At 36.0% G+C, this 20989-nt stretch overlaps 1 protein-coding gene across 2 annotated transcripts in view; it reads right to left on the reverse strand.

Moving 5' to 3' along the window:
• The window catches only part of KLHL1 (kelch like family member 1), a 355540-nt gene extending 334843 nt beyond the window's left edge, over window positions 1–20697 (reverse strand). For both annotated transcript variants that reach the window (XM_077767989.1, XM_077767988.1), the window contains exon 1: window positions 20201–20697. In XM_077767989.1, coding sequence (XP_077624115.1) covers window positions 20201–20697 — 497 coding nt within the window. The remainder of the gene's footprint in view (window positions 1–20200) is intronic.
• Between the last annotated feature and the right edge of the window lie 292 nt (window positions 20698–20989).

Below are 20989 nucleotides of genomic sequence, written 5' to 3' on the forward strand. Positions count from 1 at the left end.
GAGTTAGAATTAAAACATGTTGCTTCTATAGACTCTGAAAAGCCATCCTGATATTGTATTTCATAAACTCAACGAAACTTTCAGAAAACTAGCTTAAAGAGAGCCCAGTGTTTGCTTGCTCTGTTAATCTTTTTCTTTATTTTCTTTATAATAGCCAATGGACCATTGTGGAGAATGATGTCAGTTTAATATGTAATCCTGGTTGCAAGATTACATGCTTTACTGACTAAGTTCTATATAAAAAATTTTTTAGCAAATTACACATGGCAATAATAAAGCCTAGGAAAAACTCTGATCTGATGGGAAAGGACATGCTGCAAGCATTTTTAGTATAAATTCATTCACTCTGGTATTATGGATCACACTCAACACTGCTAGCTTAAATGCTATCGTGTAATGTGTTAGTCTCCAAGAGCCCTCAGATACTCTGCCATAATTCACTCATATTTGCATGTGAAGCGGGTAAGGCAGACTTGGAACCTCATGTAATTCAGCAGGACACAGACCTAAGAATAGCAGACCAAGTTTTTCCTTCCAATCAAGAATCCATACATTTGTCTTGCATGACTTGCATGTGTGTTTTGTTTTAAATACAAAATGTCACTTGAATTATAGGTAGTAGGCTTTTAACATTATACTTATGCATTAAACTTATACATAATTTTAAGTAATTGAAATTATTGCATTTTGTGAGGTAGACACTCTTAATTCTCTTTCAATATTTTTGGGGGAAAAATTAAGTAAATTTTGAGAATCTTCAAAAAGCTGGAGAGAGTGACGATATGAAAATGTTGACATAGATTGCTCCTGACTGACTTCAGTCTCCCTCACAAGAGGACAAACTAGCAACTATCCACAGACAAAACACCATTGTGAAAGTCCCAGAATTTCGGGTTAAGGCTGTAACCCCCTCTTGGACCACAAAAACTGAGAAGGAGCTCATTAGTTTCTCCTTAATCTCATCACTCCTGCCCTGGGCCAGCAGAGCACTTCACCAAGAGAACCACTCCAGATTTTCTCAAGGGCAAAGTAAGCCCCAGGCAGACATTCAGGTCTCATTGCCCAAGGATCATGGGGGGAATCCGTGGGTCCTACAGCACTGGGGAGCAGAATTAAAGAAGAAGGGTGGGGGCTTATAGCAACCAGTGCTCAGATCTTGGCAGACTGAGTTCCTGCTTAATAGCAGCACCCAAACAAAGATCCCAGCTACTGGTTCTGCCCTTCTATGGAGCTGAGCTATTAGTCCCAACTGGGCAGGGAGCTCAGATGGCCATTCTGACTGATTTAAGTTCCCAGACAAGAGGCTGTCCTGTCCATGATGCCACTTCTTTGCCTCTACTGGGCAGGGAACCACTTTCAAAGCTCCACCTAACTGCTAAGCACTTTCTATAGCCAGGGTAGAAGAGCAGATTTTTAGCCTCACCCAACTGCTATGCATGGCCTCTAGTCTCACTCCACCAGGAAGCCTAATCATAGAATCCAGGTAGGCCCAGAGCCCATCCTACAGACCACAAGGAATCAAACCAGCCATTCACCATGGCTGTTGAGCATACGGTTGGCCCTGCATACCAAGGAAATCTGAACAGTGACCCTGGGCAGCCTGGGTACCCATTGTCCAGTACTGCCCAGCCTACAACCCCACCCAGCAGCAGAGCCCACCCTGTGGTCTTGTCCATGTGTTGAACACAGCCTGTGGCCTTATCCAAGCAGGCCTTGTCCAAATGGTGGCCCATTAAATCATGGAATACAGAATGCAGCCCTACCCAACCAAAAGCCTGGACAAGACCCTGCTCAAACAGGGAGCACAGTCTGCAGGCCCGCTCAACTGCAGGGTACAACTGAAGGCCATGTCCAACAAGAGAGCCCAGACAGTAACCTTACATGACAGCACATTATAGCCAAGGGCCTACCTAATTGCAAAGCCCAGCCAGTGGCCCTAGCTAATTTTGAGGCATACCCAGTGGCACCATCTGGTCAAGGAGTACAGCCTGAGGTCCAGCCTAACCATGAGAAATTGAGAAGCCCAAACTGCAGCCTTGTGCAACTCAAATCTCACTAGTAGCATCACCCTGTCAGAACACAGCCTGTAACCCAACCTGCCCAGAATGATTACAGAGCCCAGCTAGCAGTCCACCTGACCACAGAGAATATCAGGAGCCCTAACTAACCAGGGAGATTACCTAGCAGCTCCACTAGACTAAGAGCTCAACCAGCAGGCTAATCCAACCATGGAACTCAACCAGTGGCCACCCCCGAACACACTCCACCCCCACCTCAGCCACAAATCTCAGAGCACGCATGGGCAGTGGACCCCACCCAACCAAGGAACTTGGTAGTAAATCCTGCCTGTCTGTGTGTAATACCAGCTGAGAGATCTAAAATTTCAAGCTGAGCAGACTGGAGATCTTTCCTTCAAAAGTGAACCTGTGGGGCACCTGGGTGGCTCAGTTGGTTAAGCATCTGGCTTCAGCTCAGGTCATGATCTCACAGTTTGTGGGTTCGAGCCCCGCATCGGGCTCTGTGCTGACAGCCAGCTCAGAGCCTGGAGCCTGTTTCAGATTCTGTGTCTCCCTCTCTCTCTGACCCTCCCCTGCTCACACTGTCTCTCTCTTTCTCTCTCTCAGAAATAAATAAAATGTTTAAAAAAAAAAAGTGAAACTGAAAAGTGTAGAAGCATGTATCACTTACTCAAATGCAGATGCTAACACAAAGTACAAGGATCACAAAGAATCAGGTGAACACAACACCACAGAAGAAAACTAATCAAGTTCTAATAACTAGACCTAAAGAAATGGAGGTCTGTGAACTGTCTGACAAATAATTCAGAATAATCTTTTTAAAGGACTTCAGTAAACTACAAGAACACATAGCCAACTAAATGAAATTAGGAAAACAATGCATGAACAAAATTTGGAGTTCAACAAAGAAATAGAAATCATGAAAAAATAAAAATGGAGGGAATACTCCCAAACTCATTTTATAAGGTCATAATTACTTTGATAACATGGTGAAAATTGAATATAAAAAAAGAACATTTTTCCTAGAAATTAGTTAGTATCTTAGGATATTTTGATGTCGTTGTTTATCTGCTATATTATATAGTTTTAACTGCTTGATTAACTCTCACATGGTTTTTAAGGGACCATGTATCTTCTATGTGAATAAATGACCAACAGATGGCAATATTTCTCTTCTTGAACACCCCAATAGGCATTTACCAAAGTTTGACACCCATTATATGCATCATTCTCAAAGTCAATATTTAAGAAATTAACTCTTTTGCAACCCTTTCTTAGCTTATTAATTTATATAATAGCCATAAATTTGACTGTGACACATTAAGAACATAGATAACAATCATAATCTTCACATAACAAATGTAAAATGTGGTGTTTGATTTAACCATACTATTTTCTGATTTTACAAAGGAATTTACACACAAAGACTTGTATGTGGAGATTTTTTGTTTTTAATATTTACCATAATGTAATCATATCTCACATTATTTTTACATTTATATCTTAAATTGCTTTATGCATTGAACACTAGTGTTATCTGAGACATTCTACATAATTTATTCTTTTCCAACCTCTATAATCTTATGGGATATATTTTATATCATTTGTTTTACATGATGAATATAAAATGATTTTTTCCATTCATCTATTGATAAGCAAGCATGGAAGGTGGGAGTTCCTTACCATTTAGTGCTTTTATTTCTGAAGGATATGTTCTCAAAATTTGTATTCATGAATTAAAAGGCTTTTATATTGTGTCATACCATAGATGTGGTCCCATGGCTCCCTCCACACACCCATACTACAGCAAATTACGTTCCCACCAGTAATGAAATATTCTTATTTATTTCTAACCCTGTATATTATAACTACATACATTTCAGTCATTTTTACTTAATAGAAACTTGAGTATAATGAAATAATTTCTATTTTAGATATAGTTGCTATTTTAGAGAAATCAACATTTTCTATCATAAAGCTTCTATAATTATTTTAAGGAATCATACATTTATAATTTCAAGTGTATTATCCTTTCTTCTAATTTTAACCACCAGTTTCTCTGTCTGAAGAAAGTCCAAAACAATTTCCAATTTACTTTTATACATTGTTAAATTTTTCTGCACATATATAATGTTTTTATTTTATTTATTTAAAAATTTTTTTAATGTTTTATTTATTTCTGAGAGAGAAAGAGACAGCGTGAGCAGGGGAGGGTCAAAGAGAGAGGGGGGTACAGAATCTGAAACAGGCTCCAGGCTCTGAGCTAGCAAGCTGTCAGCACAGAGCCCAACGTGGGCTGGAACCCACGAACTGTGAGATCATGACCTGAGCTGAAGTCAGATGCTTAATTGACTGAGGCACCCAGGTGCCCCTATTTATTTTTTAATATAATACTATTTTAAAAAATTATATTAAAAAAATTATATTTAACCTCATAATATTGTTGTAGTCAATAAGAAAGAACAGGAAGGATGTTTCCTGAGATTGTGGCTATCACTGGTTTTTCACAACTGAATACATTATTTTGATGTCCTTTTACATATGTTGATAATATTATATTGGTTCACTTAGGTATACTTCCCCTTGACTAGCTCCTGGACCAAAGTAATTCTCCAACTTAGTAGACAGATGGATAAAGGTGAGTGAAGTATAAAACTACCCATAAATTATTTTCTTTTCTAAAGAATATAGGAAATTATTTTTATTAATATGTCAAACTAGCACTGAAGCTTATAGGCATGTGTATGAATATTGAGAAACTATTCTGAAGTACAGCTGACTATACATACTTTTAAGGTCCCTGAGACTCAAGCTTTTGGTATTAACTTCTTGGTTCCAAAAGCCTTCCTTTCAATTGTAATAATATGCTGGATATTTCAGAAATGTTGTATTGTTTGGGAAAGTTATTTACCACTTCAAATTAATAAATTAAAAAGGCATATTTTAGGAAGTATTTTGTGAGCTTTGTAATTATATATGACCATTTGTATTTGTGTGTATGTGTGTAACTCAATGATGATGTAGTTGTTTATGCTGGAAGTGATTTTCCATTTCTTGGCTTTCTAAATGTATCTTATTCCCAGTGTTGCATGAAAGAGATCCTTTTACAGACTATGTCAACTTTTTATATTCTGTGGTCACAATCCTATTTAAGGACAGGTTCATGTGTGTGGACCTATGTAGTCATACAGGGACCTATGTTCAGAAAGGCCTTTGGTTTTATGCTCTACTGTCTTGATCCTTAAATTCTTATTATTTTTAACAGTTATTTATATATTTTAATGATTAATAATTAACAATTTTCATTTTGCTTTGGGCCCCACACATGACATAGCCTACCATAATGACAGCACCCAACTTTACTCTTACCCATGAAAAAAATCTCTCAAATGCATGATGAAACATGTACTAGTCACAACCTCTCTGAAAGTATCTGAAGAATAAACTCAAATCTACCAACTTTTCACCTTTGGTTTATATTGAATGATATCCAATTAATCTCACTAATGCTTTTAACTCTTACTTACCATCCTTGACCATCACACAAAATATAAGCTTCACTAGTGATTCTGTTCTTTCATAACCTTATACACATAAAGGTGTGGAATTGTTCCCCAGCTGGTTTCAGTCTGAAACTTGCATTATTTCTTTCATAAGTGTTTTATACATCACTTTCCTTCCCTTGCACCCCTCTCATTGGTAGGTTATTCATATTCTTCACAGTTATGGCACCTGGAGGTAGTGTCTGGAAATGTCTAGCTCTATATTTGTGCACCTATGAGCCTTTCCTTCTCAAGCAACAAAGCCCTTTATCTTTTGCAGACTCAAGTGACTTGTTTGTATTAATATATCTAATATTGCTTTTTTATGCCTTCTAATCACTGAAGACATTCACATCCCTCAAATCCAGCTATATTCCTGGGCATAATTCAGTCTCCTATAGATGATATATCAAATAATATAGTCCCCTGCTTCCAGCTCCTTGAATTCTACGCCTTTAACTCATGGCACTAACTCATTCTCATGGCCACATATTCGATGCTCTCACTATCCAGGTATATTCTTCATGTGAAATCTTAAGACCCTACATACTCCCTAACTATATTTTCCTAAATTCTAATTTCTTTATTTTTTTTACCCCACTACAACTACTGCACAAAGACTAAAACAAAAATTAAAGTATTTACATCAGCTACTTACTGGACTCAGATTTGTCAAAACAAAAATCATCCTTTTCCCTCCAGCCTTCTGCATTTTCTACTTGGTACCCCTACAAAAATGTACATTCATTTGCCAGTCCAGAATTTTAGATCTTCCTCTCTCATCCTCTCTTTTACAATTTAACCTCATTTACTTGTCAGTTGTAGCATTTTATTTTCTAAATGCTCTCTTTCCTTCTGCCCATTTTCTTAGTAATAGTTCTTCACCAGGACTGTTGTTTTAGCCTTTGAACTTGGCTTTTAACTTAAAGATTCCCCTATCTCTCCTCTAGTCCATCCCAAACACTGTAACACTAAAGTTTAAATCTCATCAGCTAGATTCATTCATGGTCACTATTTGTAAAATCCAAAGTCTTCAGTATGATCTAGAAAGCCCCTTGTTTTCTGATTATGATCTATAGTCCCAGCCACATCACCTGATATTTCACCCAGCCATAGACATGCTAATTTACTTGCTACTTTTTCTTCTAATTAGCTACTGCACATGCTGATCCTGGTCTGAACTTTATTAAAACCTTTCGGAAGCCTTACTTTTCTGTACCTTTAAAAATCTTTTTTAAGATATATTTAGTATAGTACAAGTTAAATTCTAAAATTACTTTGTTTTTTACTCTGAAAAAGGGAAGCTTTCTTACCCTCTTTGTATCTCAGGAAGCTGGCATATTGTCTGGAAATGAACTTCCAGACTGACTTAAACTAGTCCAAACTGATTTAAAATAGTCTTCATTAGGTGAAAAAATATTTAGTGTTTTCCTTGGGGTACATTTGGCTCAGAATATACCTTAAGTGTTCAAAATAGAGCTTACCTCATATCTTAAGTAGTCAAAGTGCAGCTTAATTCACACTGCTATACTAGAAGTCAAGCTGAATCAACTATAGATAAATATCCACTGTCTTCTTTTGCGGTGGCAAGGCTAGAAGCCTTTAGATATGATGTATTTCTTGCCCTCTCCCACCATAGTCTAATGTCAAAATGAGATAAAAAGCAATTTAAGTGGCAATGGTGACATTTTCCTAAACAAGCAGAGTTTACCCTAAAACTAAGGTTTTCTAATACCAAATCCAGTTTTCTTTCTGTGGTAACACGCAACTGTGGAGGCTGATATATTTTTGAAGGCAAAGAATATTGCCTTAGAGAAATATATGCCATACCAAATTATCAATATTTATACACCATACTTATTTTCAGTTTGCGATGTTATAAAGATCAAAGACTTTTCTGGAGTTTATTGAAGAATAAGAATTAAAATATTTACCATACTAAGAGAAACATTTGGTATGAGCCAAAGATAGAATATAAAAGTGAGAATAGATACAAGGGAGTCTTTAAGATTTCAAATAGGTATATCGATCTGGGGAAAGAAAAAAGAAAATTTATATTTAGAAAAAATGTGTCTTTGTCTTTTTAAATTGTGCCTTTGAGGGGCTCTGTACTAACACAAATTTAACTTTACAATTGAAAAAGTATTTGATAAGAAATCTATTTAAAAGTCACAGGCTGCTGTTAGGGAGAATAATGACACGTAAATATTTTATATCTATTAAGATAACAAGAAGGAGTAAATAATGAGCCCTTTTTTTTCTCTGTGGGGAAACAGGTCTAGTGGAATGTTCAAATCATCTGGTAAAATCCAAAGAGGAGTCAGAGAAGAAGACAGCACATAGCTCATTCCTTTCTGAATCATTAAGGTTAAGTTCATGGGTAGTATTGTCTCTCCACTAGTACTGGCAATTGAGATGCCTCTGTTGATTCATGAAACAAAGTCCCTTGTGGTCACAAGGCAAGGTCTTCTGAACTTTCTTTGCAGAACACTTACTATGAAACTATTTAGCCTTCCCTTCTTTTTGATCTGCTTCCAAGAGGAAAGTAGCAAAAGATTCAGTGTGAATATTTCATTATCTAGTTCTACAAAATGTCAACAGATGACTTCTTAGGCCATGTATCAAACTTAAAGAGGTATTTGACTCCAATAAATGATTCAAGGCAAGTTAGAATCAAATTTCTATTCAAAGTATGAATAAGCAATACAATGAATAAATGTATCTGACTTATTACAGGAGAAATATACCACACAGTTAGTTTCTTTGACTCATCATAATGTTTTTCCATTCAATCAAGGGTTTGATGATCAGTTTATTCTTTTTGTAAACAGCATAATGTATTTCATTATATGGATATTCTCAATTATTTACCCATTCCCTATTTATATATATTGTGATACTGATACCTACATTTTCTTGATTACTGTACCTTCATAACAAATCTGGAAATGAGGAAGTATTAGTCTTCAAATGTGTTCATTTATTTCAAAGTTGTTTTGTTTATTCTAGGTCCTTCAAATTTTCAATGGATTTTAGAATAAATCTGTCAATTTGAACAAAAAAAATGCAGAGATTTTTCTTGGGGGATGTGTATAGTCTATAGATGAATTGACATCTTAGTAATGGTAATTTTTCTGATCCATGAATATAGGATATCTTTCCATTATTTAGGTCTTTAATTTCTATCAGAGTGACTTTATTGTTTTTGGTGTAGGAGTCTTTCATATTTTTGGTCATATTTATTATTAAGTATTTCATACTTTATTGATATTACTATAAAATATATTATTTTATATTTCCAATTTCTAGTTTTCCCTTGATAGTATCAGATATATATTTGATTTTTGTATGTTCACTCTATACACTGCCACCTTAAAAAAGACATTATGTTTTGAAGATTTACATAAAAAATGTTAATAAACAATATGCCTGCAAATAAAAACTATGTTCTTCATTTTCACATAGATGATCCATTCTTATGCAAATTAAAACTATTTTATTTCTAACTTGGCACTATAGATGTCCTTTATTTCTTTTTGTTTCTTCATCTAACTGACTAGCATTTCCAATGCAATGTTTAAGAAAAGTGGTAAGACAACAATTCAAACTCTATGTGATGCGGCAAAGGGGCAGTCCTAAGAGAAAAGTACATTGCACTCCAAGCCTATTTCAAGAAATTAGAAAGACTGCAAGTACAAGATCTAACAGCACACCTAAAGGAACTAGAAGGAGAGCAACAAGAGTACCCCAAGCCCAGTAGGAGAAGAGAAATAATAAAATCAGGGCAGAAATAAACAATATAGAATCCAAAAAAAAAAAGAAAAAGAAAAAGAAAAACAGTTGAACAGATCAATGAAACCAAGAGTTGTTTTTCTGAAAAAATAAACAAAATGGACAAACTTCTGGCCAGGCTTCTCAAAAAGAAAAGAGAGAACACCCAAACAGACAAAATCATGAATGAAAATGGACTTATTACAACCAACCCCTCAGAAATACGAGCAATTATCAGGGAATACCATAAAAATTATATGCCAACAAACTGGACAGCTTAGAGAAATGGACAAATTCCTAAACACACACTCACTACCAAAATTCACACAGAAAGAGATAGAAAATCTGAACAGACCCATAACTACTGAAGAAATTGAATCAGTTATCAAAAATCTCCCAAAAAATAAGAGCCCTGGGCCAGATAGCTTCCCTGGGGAATTCTACCAGACATTTGAAACAGAATTAATACCCATTCTTCTCAAGCTATTCCAAAAAATAGAAATTGAAGGAAAACTTGCGGACTCATTTTATGAAACCAGCACCATTTTGATTCCCAAGCCAGATAGAGACCCAGAAAAGAAAGAGAACTATAGGCCAATATCCTTGATGAATATGGATGCAAAAATCCACAACAAGATGCTTGCAAATCAAATCCAACAGCACATAAAAAGAATTATCCACCATGATCAAGTGGGATTCATTNAAAGTGGTAAGAGAAGAAATTCTCATTTTGTACCAGATCTTAGAAGAAATACATTTCATCTTTCAACATTAGGATGTTTGCTTCAGGTTTTTCAAGACTGTAATCAGGTCAACATTTTTTGTTGTAAGATATATTTTGTCTAGTATGAATATATCCATTTCAGCTTTCTTTTGATTAATCCTAGCATGCTATATCTTTTTTCCTTTTCCTTTTAACCAATATTTGTGTTTATTTTTAAGTAAATTTCTTGTAAGCAGAATAAACTTAGATCTGGCTTTTTAAACAATTTGATAAGCTCTGCATTTTAATTATAGATGTATAGAGGAGCTGCTTTTAATGTAATTATTCATATAGTTAGGTTTCAGACTAAAATTGTGCTGTGCATTTTCTAATTGCCCCATCATTGTCCCCACTTCCTCCTTTTTAGATTAATTAAATAATTTCAATGAGAGTATTATACCTTCTTTTTTGATTACTAGTTATCAGTGTTTCATTACCTTGGTGATTGCTTTACGATTTGTAACATATTTCTGAGACTACCTTCAAATGATACACCATTTCACATTTAGTATAAGAACCTTATAATACTATACTTTCATTTCTCTCCTCCCAGTCTTTTTTTTTTTTTATTATTAATTTATTTTGAGAGAGACAGAGAGAGCATGAGCAGGAAGGGGCCTAGAAAGAGGGAGAGAGGGAGGATCCCAAGCAGGATCCGAGTGGTCAGCGCACAGAGCCCCACACAGGACTGGAACTCAGGAAACCCTGAGATCACCACCTGAGCCAAAATCCAGAGTCAGATGCTTACCTGACTGAGCCACCCAGCTGCCCCAGTCCCCTATCAGTCTTAATGCTATTGTTGTCATACATTTATCTTATACAAAGGTTAAAAAATAAAAAACCTTCTCATATTATAATATTTTTGTTGGTTTGTTTAACCATCATATATCTTTAAAATGTTCCAGATTTATATAATAGAAACTAATCTTACTTTTACCTGTGTAGTTCCAATTTTTGGTGGTTTCTATTCCTTGTTCCAGCTGGTCCCATGTTTTTCTTCAATCTGTGTTGTCACATTAATCTCACCCCATATATATATATATACTTTTATCTTCAGCATTATAGAAGTCCAATGTTAATCTTTTCCTGTCTTCCATGACCCTACTTAACTACTTGAATATATGAAATATGGTTTAACTGCATTAATGACCTTGTCTACTACAGTTTTGATTCAGTTTTAATTGATTATTTTGTTCCTCATTATGGTTAATATTTTTCTTACTTCTTTGTTGCATAGTTATCTTTAATTGGATGTCAGACATTACAAAATGTACTTTGTTTGGTATTAAATACTTCTGAATATGTGAATTATTCTTCAACTTTGTTCCAAGGCACATTTAACATTACTTGGAAACCGTTTGATACTTTTGGATCTTGCTGTTAAGATTTGTTAAGCAGAACCAAGGCAGCATTCATTCTAGGGCTAGTCACTTCCTATCTCTAATATAACATTCCTCCAAATACTTTATCTAATTCCATGAATCATTCTATTCCGATTGTTAGGTGTTTTTCCCTCTAATATCCAAAGAGGGATTTGACTCCAATAAATGATACAACGCAAATTAGAATCAAATTTCTACTCAAAGTATAAATAGAAAAGGTGTTATTCCCTCTAATTCTGATATAGTTCTTTCCCAAGACTTGGGTTGCTTCCTAAACACATGTATCTGTAATTATTCTACTGAATACTGATCTGCCAAATACTCAAGGGGCCCCTCCACAGATATCTGGAGATTTCTCTCCATGCAGGTCTTTTCTATGGCACTGTCTTGTGAGATCTCACTGACTTGGGTTCCTTGGACACTCAGTTCCCTCTCTTCATTCCAGGGTGGTTATTACATTTCTCTTGGTTTCCCCTGCATCAGTGGAATGTCTCTCAAGGCAGTAAGCTGGGACAATCCCAGGCTCATTTCCTCTGCTTTTCACATCTCAGGAATCACTCTCTTTCAGTACCTGATGTCCAGTCTTGAAAAATACTGTTTCATATCCCCTCCCTTCCTTCTTTTCTTCCTTAATTTTTTCCTTCCTTCCTTTCTCCCTCATTTCCTCCCTTCCTTTTCCCCCTCCCTTTCCCCCTTTCTTTCTTTATTCTTTTTTGCCTTTATTTATCTTCTTTCTGTCTTTCCTCCTTTCTCTTTTGTTCTTTGTTGTTTTTCCAGGTGAGAAGGGGAGTCCAGTACCTATTACTCTGTCTTAGCCAGGTGGGAGTTCCAGTTCCTTCACAGTGACTAATAAAATGATTAGAATATTATTTGGCCCAGGATTTTTTCATCTTAGTTGCTTTTTAACAAATTTGTAATTTGCATACATATAATATGGGCATATTCCTTTTGCTAATGACAATTAACTGATCTAACGAAAGCCACAGTAAACCAGAATCATAAAATAACTATAATACAAAAATGCCCTTGGAGAAAAGAAAATTGCACCAATAAATATTTAAAAATTACCAGGGGACCACCAAGTGCCAAATATCTAGGTACTAATTTGTGTGAACTTCTGTACTGAAATTACATACCAGTATATCAAAGGTAAGGTAACTGAAAAAGTAGGAATCATATTTAAATTTTATTACAAATGAAAAAAAACAACTCCAAGTTTATTTCTCAAATGTTAGAGTCTGAGGTTAGAAAGTCAGGGTGTTTGGGTATACATAAATTAAAAAATATAGATCTTGAAAATAGCCTTCCTTCCTATTTTTTCCATTTTTCTCTGAAGCTCTGGTATTTTTGAATATTGACCTGCAAAAACATCGTGGATATTGTAGTAGGATTATAATCTATTAAAGAAATAAAACAAAACTATGCATTTTGTTGTTGATACAAAGAGATTTTTGGCATTCACCTCTTGAAAAACTATAAAATAGCCGAATTCTTCCTTTTCCTTACATGATAAACACTCCCAGTTTTCTGATCTCATAATCTAAGTCATTCCACCATATTTTAGTCAAGATGGAAAGGCTGAGCTACACAAGCAAATGTCAATTAATATCACTAAAGAAAAATGTGACCTGAACATAGTGTCACAAACAATTATGATGGAAACTCAAAATGAAAGATTTTCTATGGGAATCAGTTGTCTGAATTAGATTAAAACCACCAAAGGAATGGGAAGGCCAAATATAGAATTAATATCAACTGATTCCACTCTTTATTACTATTGGAGATTCTCAAATCATTTTCAAAATGTAGCATTCCTATGACATGATCATCAGTCAAAATGATCTACCTCATTGACTTTCCATTCAAAACAGATATTTCTTGGGATCCTAAATTATAGCACACATTCTTTCTGATCAGGAAAACCTATGGTAAGCTTTCACACTTACATCAATCTATTCTCAAATTCTGGCCAGAAAAGTCAGCAAAGTAATCAGCCTAAAACTTATATGGTGTAACAGGTTTCTTTGTTGTTGTTGTTTTGAGGTTTTTTTTTTTACTCATACTTGATTTACAAAATCTTCAAATCTTTAAATCAGCTCAGATTATCAGTGTCTATATCAGATGTTTTCCTCAAAGTTTTGAATAACATTATTTTAAATGTAGAAAGGTAAATTATTATTTGGCCCAAACTAGTATGTAAATTTCAGAACATTTGTTTTACAACTACTACAAAAATATCTGTGGTTATTTTAGATGGTAAAATAAAATCAGCAGTCTCGTTACTTGGAGACTCTGTTTAAAATGCTGCACATTTTTGTGTTCAGAAACTTGAAACTCTAAGATATGCTGCAGATCTCAGTTTTCTGTAAATTCCATAAGAGCTCTTGGTCAAAAACAATGAAAGGTGACTTAGAAATACATCATCTAAGTAATCGTTAGAAGCATATTATCCCCCAGATAAACAAATTGTCTTTTGAGGCTTAGAAAAAAAAAACCGACAAAAACAAATGACTGATCAATACTACATTCTGTATTTGCCAAATGCTGATTTTGATTGGATAGCGATTATTTTTAGATTATTTAAAATCACCATTCCTTAAAGAGGTTGATTATAGTTTACAAGGTATTCATTAGAAATTCACCAATGAAAAACAGAAAATGGTCCTTCAATTAGCACGAGGTTTTGTTTGTTTGTTTGTTATATTTGTTGTATTTGTTTCATTCTGCACTTATATTCACATCTTTCTCTCAGATGGCTCTGGAATTTTAGGTACCTGCAAATTCAATCACGTGGTCTCATGTCTTTTTCCTTTGTGATCTTCTTAGTTTTCCTGAAGCAAGCTTGCTCAGAAGGGAGGATGCCTGGAAGTTGTGAGTTTCTTTATAAGATAACAAATAATATTGATAAATCCATCGTCAAATAAATAAAAGAGGTTCTCCCCAAACAAGGTATCATCTGCTGCTAGTTCTGGTTTAAATAATAGTAGACTGTGTAACACTCCGGCTTGGGATAAATTAGCCAACAAGACATAAATTTGAGTAAAATCACTCCATACTCGTTTTCACTATGAAATGGGGTTACAGGAAAACTTTCATTTTAGTGTTCCATGGAACCATAGTTTGTGAACTCCTTTCCTGAGGAAATAACCTCTAACCATATTTAAAGTTGCTTTTTCCTTTTGACTAAGGCCAAGATTGATTTCTTAACATTCTCAACAAATAACTGGTTCTGGTCTCACCAACCTTCATGATAATTTAATGGTGTATACTTTCTTCTGGTGACAATTTTCTGTATCAATTGTTCTGACCCTCAGAAGCAGATTTCTATCTTAAAGCTCTCTTTTGGATTCAAAAATTAAATAAGTTTTCCCAGTCTAAGTTATTTCCCCATAGTGTTGTTTAATTATAAAGTAAAATGGACAGAATGATCGATACTTCAGGGAAAAAGTGAATGTTTTCTAACTTGGGCTAACATGCCCTCTTTTAGCCTTATCAGGCATTGCCCGTCACTATTATTATTTTATTTAGTTTATTTAGTTTAATTTTTTTCAATGTTTATTTATTTTTGAGAGAGAGAGAGACAGCACAAGTGGGGGAGGGGTACAGAGAGAGACACACACAGAGCCTAAGTAGGCTCCCAGCTCTGAGCTCACAGCACAGAGCTTGTCACGGGCTTGAATCCATGACCCCATGACCTGAGCCAAAGTTGGAGGCCTAACTGACTGAGCCACCCAGGCACCCCAGCCATTACTATTATTTTTAAAAGTCTATTTAGACACTCAAACAGAGCATGACTGCCACCAAGGGAATTTGAAAACTGCTTCAGCATAACCTTAGCTGTAGTTTCTTTTCTTCTGTTCTGTTTGTTTAAGCAGAAGGAAAGAAAAGTTGGTAAAGTGGCTTGGACTATGGTGTCTGGAGTCAGAGAGCAAAAACAGAAAGTGCAGCTGTACTACGTACAAGTCTATGATTGTAGGCAAATAATTAGCTGTCTATACCTCAGTCTTCTCATCTATGTAATCATCATACCTAAAGGATACATAATTGTGTCAGAATCAGAGGACTGTTCTGAATACTAAGTTGCACAATATAAATATTCAACATGCTGTCTGGCATATAGGAAGTTCTTAATCAATGTCACTCATTATGATTATGACAAATATTTATTCACTTAAGAGTGTTTATTGAGTAACTACATGCTCTATGATAGGGACAAAATAATGAGCAAAATGGAAATAGACTGTCCACTGGGCAATTTTTTTAAAAAAATTTAATGTTTACTTATTCTAGAGGGGGGGAGGGACAGAGAGAGAGAGAGAGAGAAGGAGATTCAGAATCCGAAGCAGGCTCCAGGGTTTGAGGTGTGAGCACAGAGCCCTATGCTGGGCTTGAACTCACCAAGCATGAGATCATGACCTGAGCTGAAGTCAGAAGCTTAATTGCTTAATTGACTGAGCCACCCAGGTGCCCCAGGGCAATTTTTGTTAGAGACAAACAATGAAAACAACCTAGATATTAATATACGGTTACAGGCAAGAATGAGAAATTGAAGAAAAAGTAGAGAGCAGTTACTCCAAGAACATGAAATGAGCAGAAGTAATAAATTTTTAAAAATTTGAATTAATTTGCCTAGGGGATCAATGAATGCTTCTTTGAGAAATGTACAAAGCTCTTAATCAAGACATCTCAATGACAAAGAGAAATGAACTCAGGAAAGGGTGTGTTGAGGGAAGGAGAGCCAGTATAAAAGGAGACAAATCAAGTGTGTGAGGCCTAAAGATAGAGAAAAATGTTCTGGGAGGACATTGAGTCTGGAAGACAGAGGGGACGGGGAAGGTTGGTGAGGGAAGGACCTTGATAATAGACAAGAGACAGAGATCATCCAAGGTCCATCTGTGCAGAATATGGATTGTGGACAGAGGGTGGTGGAAATTCATTGGGAAAAAAAGGGAAAAAAGACAAAAAAGAAAAGGAGAGCCAGGATGTGAAATCAATGAATGAATGATTTCATTCATTCAAATGAAATTTGAATTTTATTTCAAATTATAAAATGAAAATAGTTTGTATTTTCATTTTATAATTTTCATTCACTCCACTATCAGAGAATGGATTATAGTTGGCAAAAATTATGATGGAGGATGATACGAATGGCTGTGGTAGAAGTTGAGTTGAAAGGGGACAGTATTTCAGAATCAGGAGCAGACAATGGAGATGGAGTGACATGGAACAGAGAGAGGAAGGGGATTTTTGAAGAAAAAGTGACAGGGTTTGATGGAATACTGATAATGATAGAGAAGAGGATGTTGGCAAATATGACCCTGAATTTTTGGCTTATACAACCTAATGCATGGAAAGCTGTTCTCTGAGATAAAGAAGGAGACTGAGTAAGAGAGAGGGGAGCATTTACGAGCTCAGTTTTGTACATGTTGTATTTATATTGTGTATATGATATCCACAAGAGAGGTCAAGCAGAGAGACGGGTATGTGAAAATAGAGGTCAGGGGGAAGTCCAAACTTTGATATACAAATTTATGGATATAGTTTGTGGACAGCAGCTGAAACCATGGAATCAGATGACTGCATTCCATGAGAACTGAGGAGACTAAAAAGCAGGCAGTTGACCATGACATCTTCATTCCCCCTCGCATTACTACAAACCATGAGAATATAAATATTTCTTTTTGGTTCCTTAGATTATTACCTTTAGAATTTTGGATAATAATATCAACACCAAAAATATATGATAATCTGAATACCTAGGAGATTATACACTTTACAGCAACTAAGTTTACAAATAAGTAGAGAAAATAAATGACTCATCATGTAGGTTAGGAACTTTTTACCATAAATTAGAATTCTTAATGGTGTAATGGTTAAGGTATTAGAATACTGAGACTTGTTTATGTATGCCTAGTAGGGTGGGACCAGATAAAGTCTGGGTTCAGTCAATAAATTAGTTTACCAGTATCTTCCTGGTGCCTTTATGTTTAAACTCTATTATGGTTTGACCTTCTCAGAATTCTGAGATTACTGACAGTTTCTCCCTGAACATCTCTCAGCAGTTGTTTGAACAAGTTAAACCAATTGAGTGACTTTAACTTGTCTCAAACAAGTTTCCTAACTAGCATGAAACCAAATGAATAAAGAGAAGATTAGAAAATGAAGAGAAAAGAAAGGGTCCAACTCTTGTTTCATACATGAAGATAAATTTAGCAGGAAAGTCAGAACTGATAAAACAAGATGCAAATTATCAAATGGGACATCACAGTATATAGTTATATAATAATAACTCAAGTAATCAAAATTATCATGCAGACTTTATGTAGTTTATGTACTTAATGATCATTATAAACACTATGTAGATTCCCTGATGTGCTAAAATTGAAACAAAAGTAAATGCACATTACCGATTATTTTACATATTATTTTTATTCGGTACTTTGGAAATGGTGTCTTTTCTAAGAAGTGAACCCTATTCTTACCACATATTAAAACACATAAATATATATAATTATAGTATATATGCAATACCTATATATGACTAGTAGCATGGTTTTAATCAATCATGAGCACAGAATCAATGCTCTATGAAGGTTTAGGAACTCATGAAATCCACACTATCAGTGCTGATTTGTCCAGTAAGAATCTCAAATTTATCTAAATGATTTAAGTCTTAATAAAAAATTTTAAAATAAAATTAGACCTGATTTTTAATACTTTAAACATGCAAGAACTCATAGGAAACTCTCATTCCAACAGCAAAGATAGTTTTGGTGGGACTTGCTTATATTCAGAATTCTTTTCATATACAACTCTTTGTGAGTAAGAACGACATATGTTCAAAAGTAAGGGACCAGATGTTAAATCTGATGGGCGTTTTGTCCCTAACTGAGGTATTGGTTATGACTTTTATTTTTTTACTTATTATAATCCTTTAAGTCAATATCCTATTAGTATTTTCAAATTCTTCAACTTACATGAAAATCTTCAGAAATTACTCATGACAAGTATGTCTCACTTACTTAAAAGTGTATTTGTTGTAAAACAAATATTAAAAAAATATTAAACAATAGTTTCAGAAGGTTACATATTTTAAGCTGATTTTAAGACTTTATAGAATTGGGAAAAAATCTATTTTTTAAAGTCTCTTAGTCACAAAAAATAATTCCTTCAATAAAGTAATTCGTAAGTATTCAACTTAATTTGTTTTCTTTTAAATATATAAGATGAATTGCTAAATGCTTATGAGTTCTGAAAACTAAAAAAGTGATTTTATATTTTCTATACTAAAGGGGGTAAAGCTCAACATGTTTTATTGAAAAAAATGGCCTAAAACTATAATAACTAGTAAATACATAAATCAAGTTACTTTATTGTATTAATGGTATCCAAAGTTATAGCCATTTTGGTAAAATATCTTACTTAATTGAATAATAAGCTAATATTTAGGTCTGTCATATATGGAATAAAACTTTACCTTCCTTGAAAATTATAAATTAAAGTTCCCCCTCTTTAACAATATTACCTTATATTAAATGTCTTCACATATTAGAATATGTCCAAGGCTCTTCTAAATAATCCATATAATTGAAAACTATAAGGATATTTTTCATATCTTTAATTTCACATTTGTCAACATCGTTAAAAACACCTATAGTATTATTTTGTACATTCCTTTTGTGACTTAATAAACTTTATAAGAAGGTGATTCAATCAACAAGAAGTCTAAAAAGTCGTTTCCGTTTCTAATTTGTTATTGAGAGGTAGTTAAACTTTATCAACATATTCATTATCACTTCCTATGTTTCCTACGTTTCTTCACTAATGTATCCTGATATCATATGAATTTAAATGCAAATCTTTTAATATCATTACTATATGCCAAAACTAGGAAATGAATGATGAGTCCATTCTCTAAAAATGTAAAACTCAGAAGTTTTATGTGTCTGAAGGTTTTCTACAAGTCTTGAAAGTAGACCTCTACTAAAAGAATCTAATAGTGGAAATAAACAACATATAAATGTTGACCTATCACCTAAGGATCCCATCCCACCAACAAATCAGAACAGCTGAATGTAAAGGGGCTCAGCACAGTTTAATTCTAAGACTCTGAACAGGGGAAAAGTGAACACACAGTAAGATAAAAAGGGAAGTTAGGATAGAGAAGAACAATGCTGCATTTCATGGAAGAATAAAAAAAGAGAGGGAAAGAGAAAATGCTGCTGTCAAGTGGCCTCTTTGGGCCCACCTCATTCGTCCTGGTATATAGATTCAAGACACAGGGATCCTAGATAACACACTAAGTCCATTTCTAGGCCAGCCCATGAGATGCTTCTGACTGGTGTTTAAAGCAAGTTTCATCTCACATCAGGTAACGGGAATACTGAGGTGATCTACTGACAGAAGACGACAGAAGAACATCATCATCTCACAAACGGAAGAACCACTCCATGAAAGATTTACCAAAATGCACATATATTCAATTTGTGATTACAACTCTGAAACCTTGCAGAAAGCCAACCCGGATGAATGAGCCTGTAGGAATTAATGAGCAAACTTTTCAGTGAGATGACAACTTGGGTTATAAAAACCCAGCTGGCTTCGCTCAATCAAAATTTTCAACCTGAAACGTTTCAGACCTCGTAACTAGCAAAGCACACAGGGGAGAAGGGGAGCCGGTGCGACCTGAGAGACGCTTGGACGCCTCATGGGGGCTTACTGTACCTGTGTCCGCATCCTTCACCTGTTGCCTGGCTGGAGGTGGCCGGCTCCACTTTGAGCTCTTGCAGGACCAGCCCTTTGTCGTGCGGTCCAGGAAAGTCCATGCCCGGCACCTCCTCCTCCTCTAGAGACTCCACGTAGAAGAGAGTCCTGGCTGGCTGTTGGCTGCCCTGCCCGGGCGCCCCTTGATGCAACCTTGTGGCCACTGGCAGCAGCGTGCCATTCAGTGGATTAAAGGAAGAAGAGGAAGACGAAGGGGAGGAAGACGAGGGGGAGGAGGAAGAAGAGGAAGCCTTCTTCCAGAAAGTGCTCACGCTGCCCTTCTCTTGGCTTTTGATCAGGCGGCTCTGACTGGGGCCCCAGTGCTCGAAGCCGCCGTCCGGCTGCAGGCAGCCGCCCCCCGCGGGGCCGCCGGGGGCTGGCGACGGGTGGCTGAAGAGTTTCCAGCGGAGTCGCAGGATGTGCTTCACATCGAAGTCTTTTCGCCCCGAGCCTGACATGCTTGACGCGAGAAGGCAGAGAGCCCTCAGCCGGCGCGGGAGCGGGCGGCGCGGCGCGGAGNGAGGCACCCGTGGCAAAGCCTCAGTCGGGAAGGTGTCGGCTCTCCTGTCCTTGCAGCGCAGAGTTCAGCGCCTGGAGAGCGCGGAGAGCGAGCGAGGGAGAGCGAGAGCGAGAGGGGGAGAGAGAGAGAGCGAGCGAGCCCCAAGTCGCGAAGAAGCGCACCCCCTAGTCTTCTCGGTGCACCTGCGCCCCTGTGCCTGGCCTCCCCGAGGATGCTCAGAGAGCTTGCCG

Source organism: Crocuta crocuta, unplaced genomic scaffold (assembly GCF_008692635.1).
Source record: "Crocuta crocuta isolate KB4526 unplaced genomic scaffold, BGI_CrCroc_1.0 scaffold115, whole genome shotgun sequence".
NCBI classification, from domain to species: domain Eukaryota; kingdom Metazoa; phylum Chordata; class Mammalia; order Carnivora; family Hyaenidae; genus Crocuta; species Crocuta crocuta.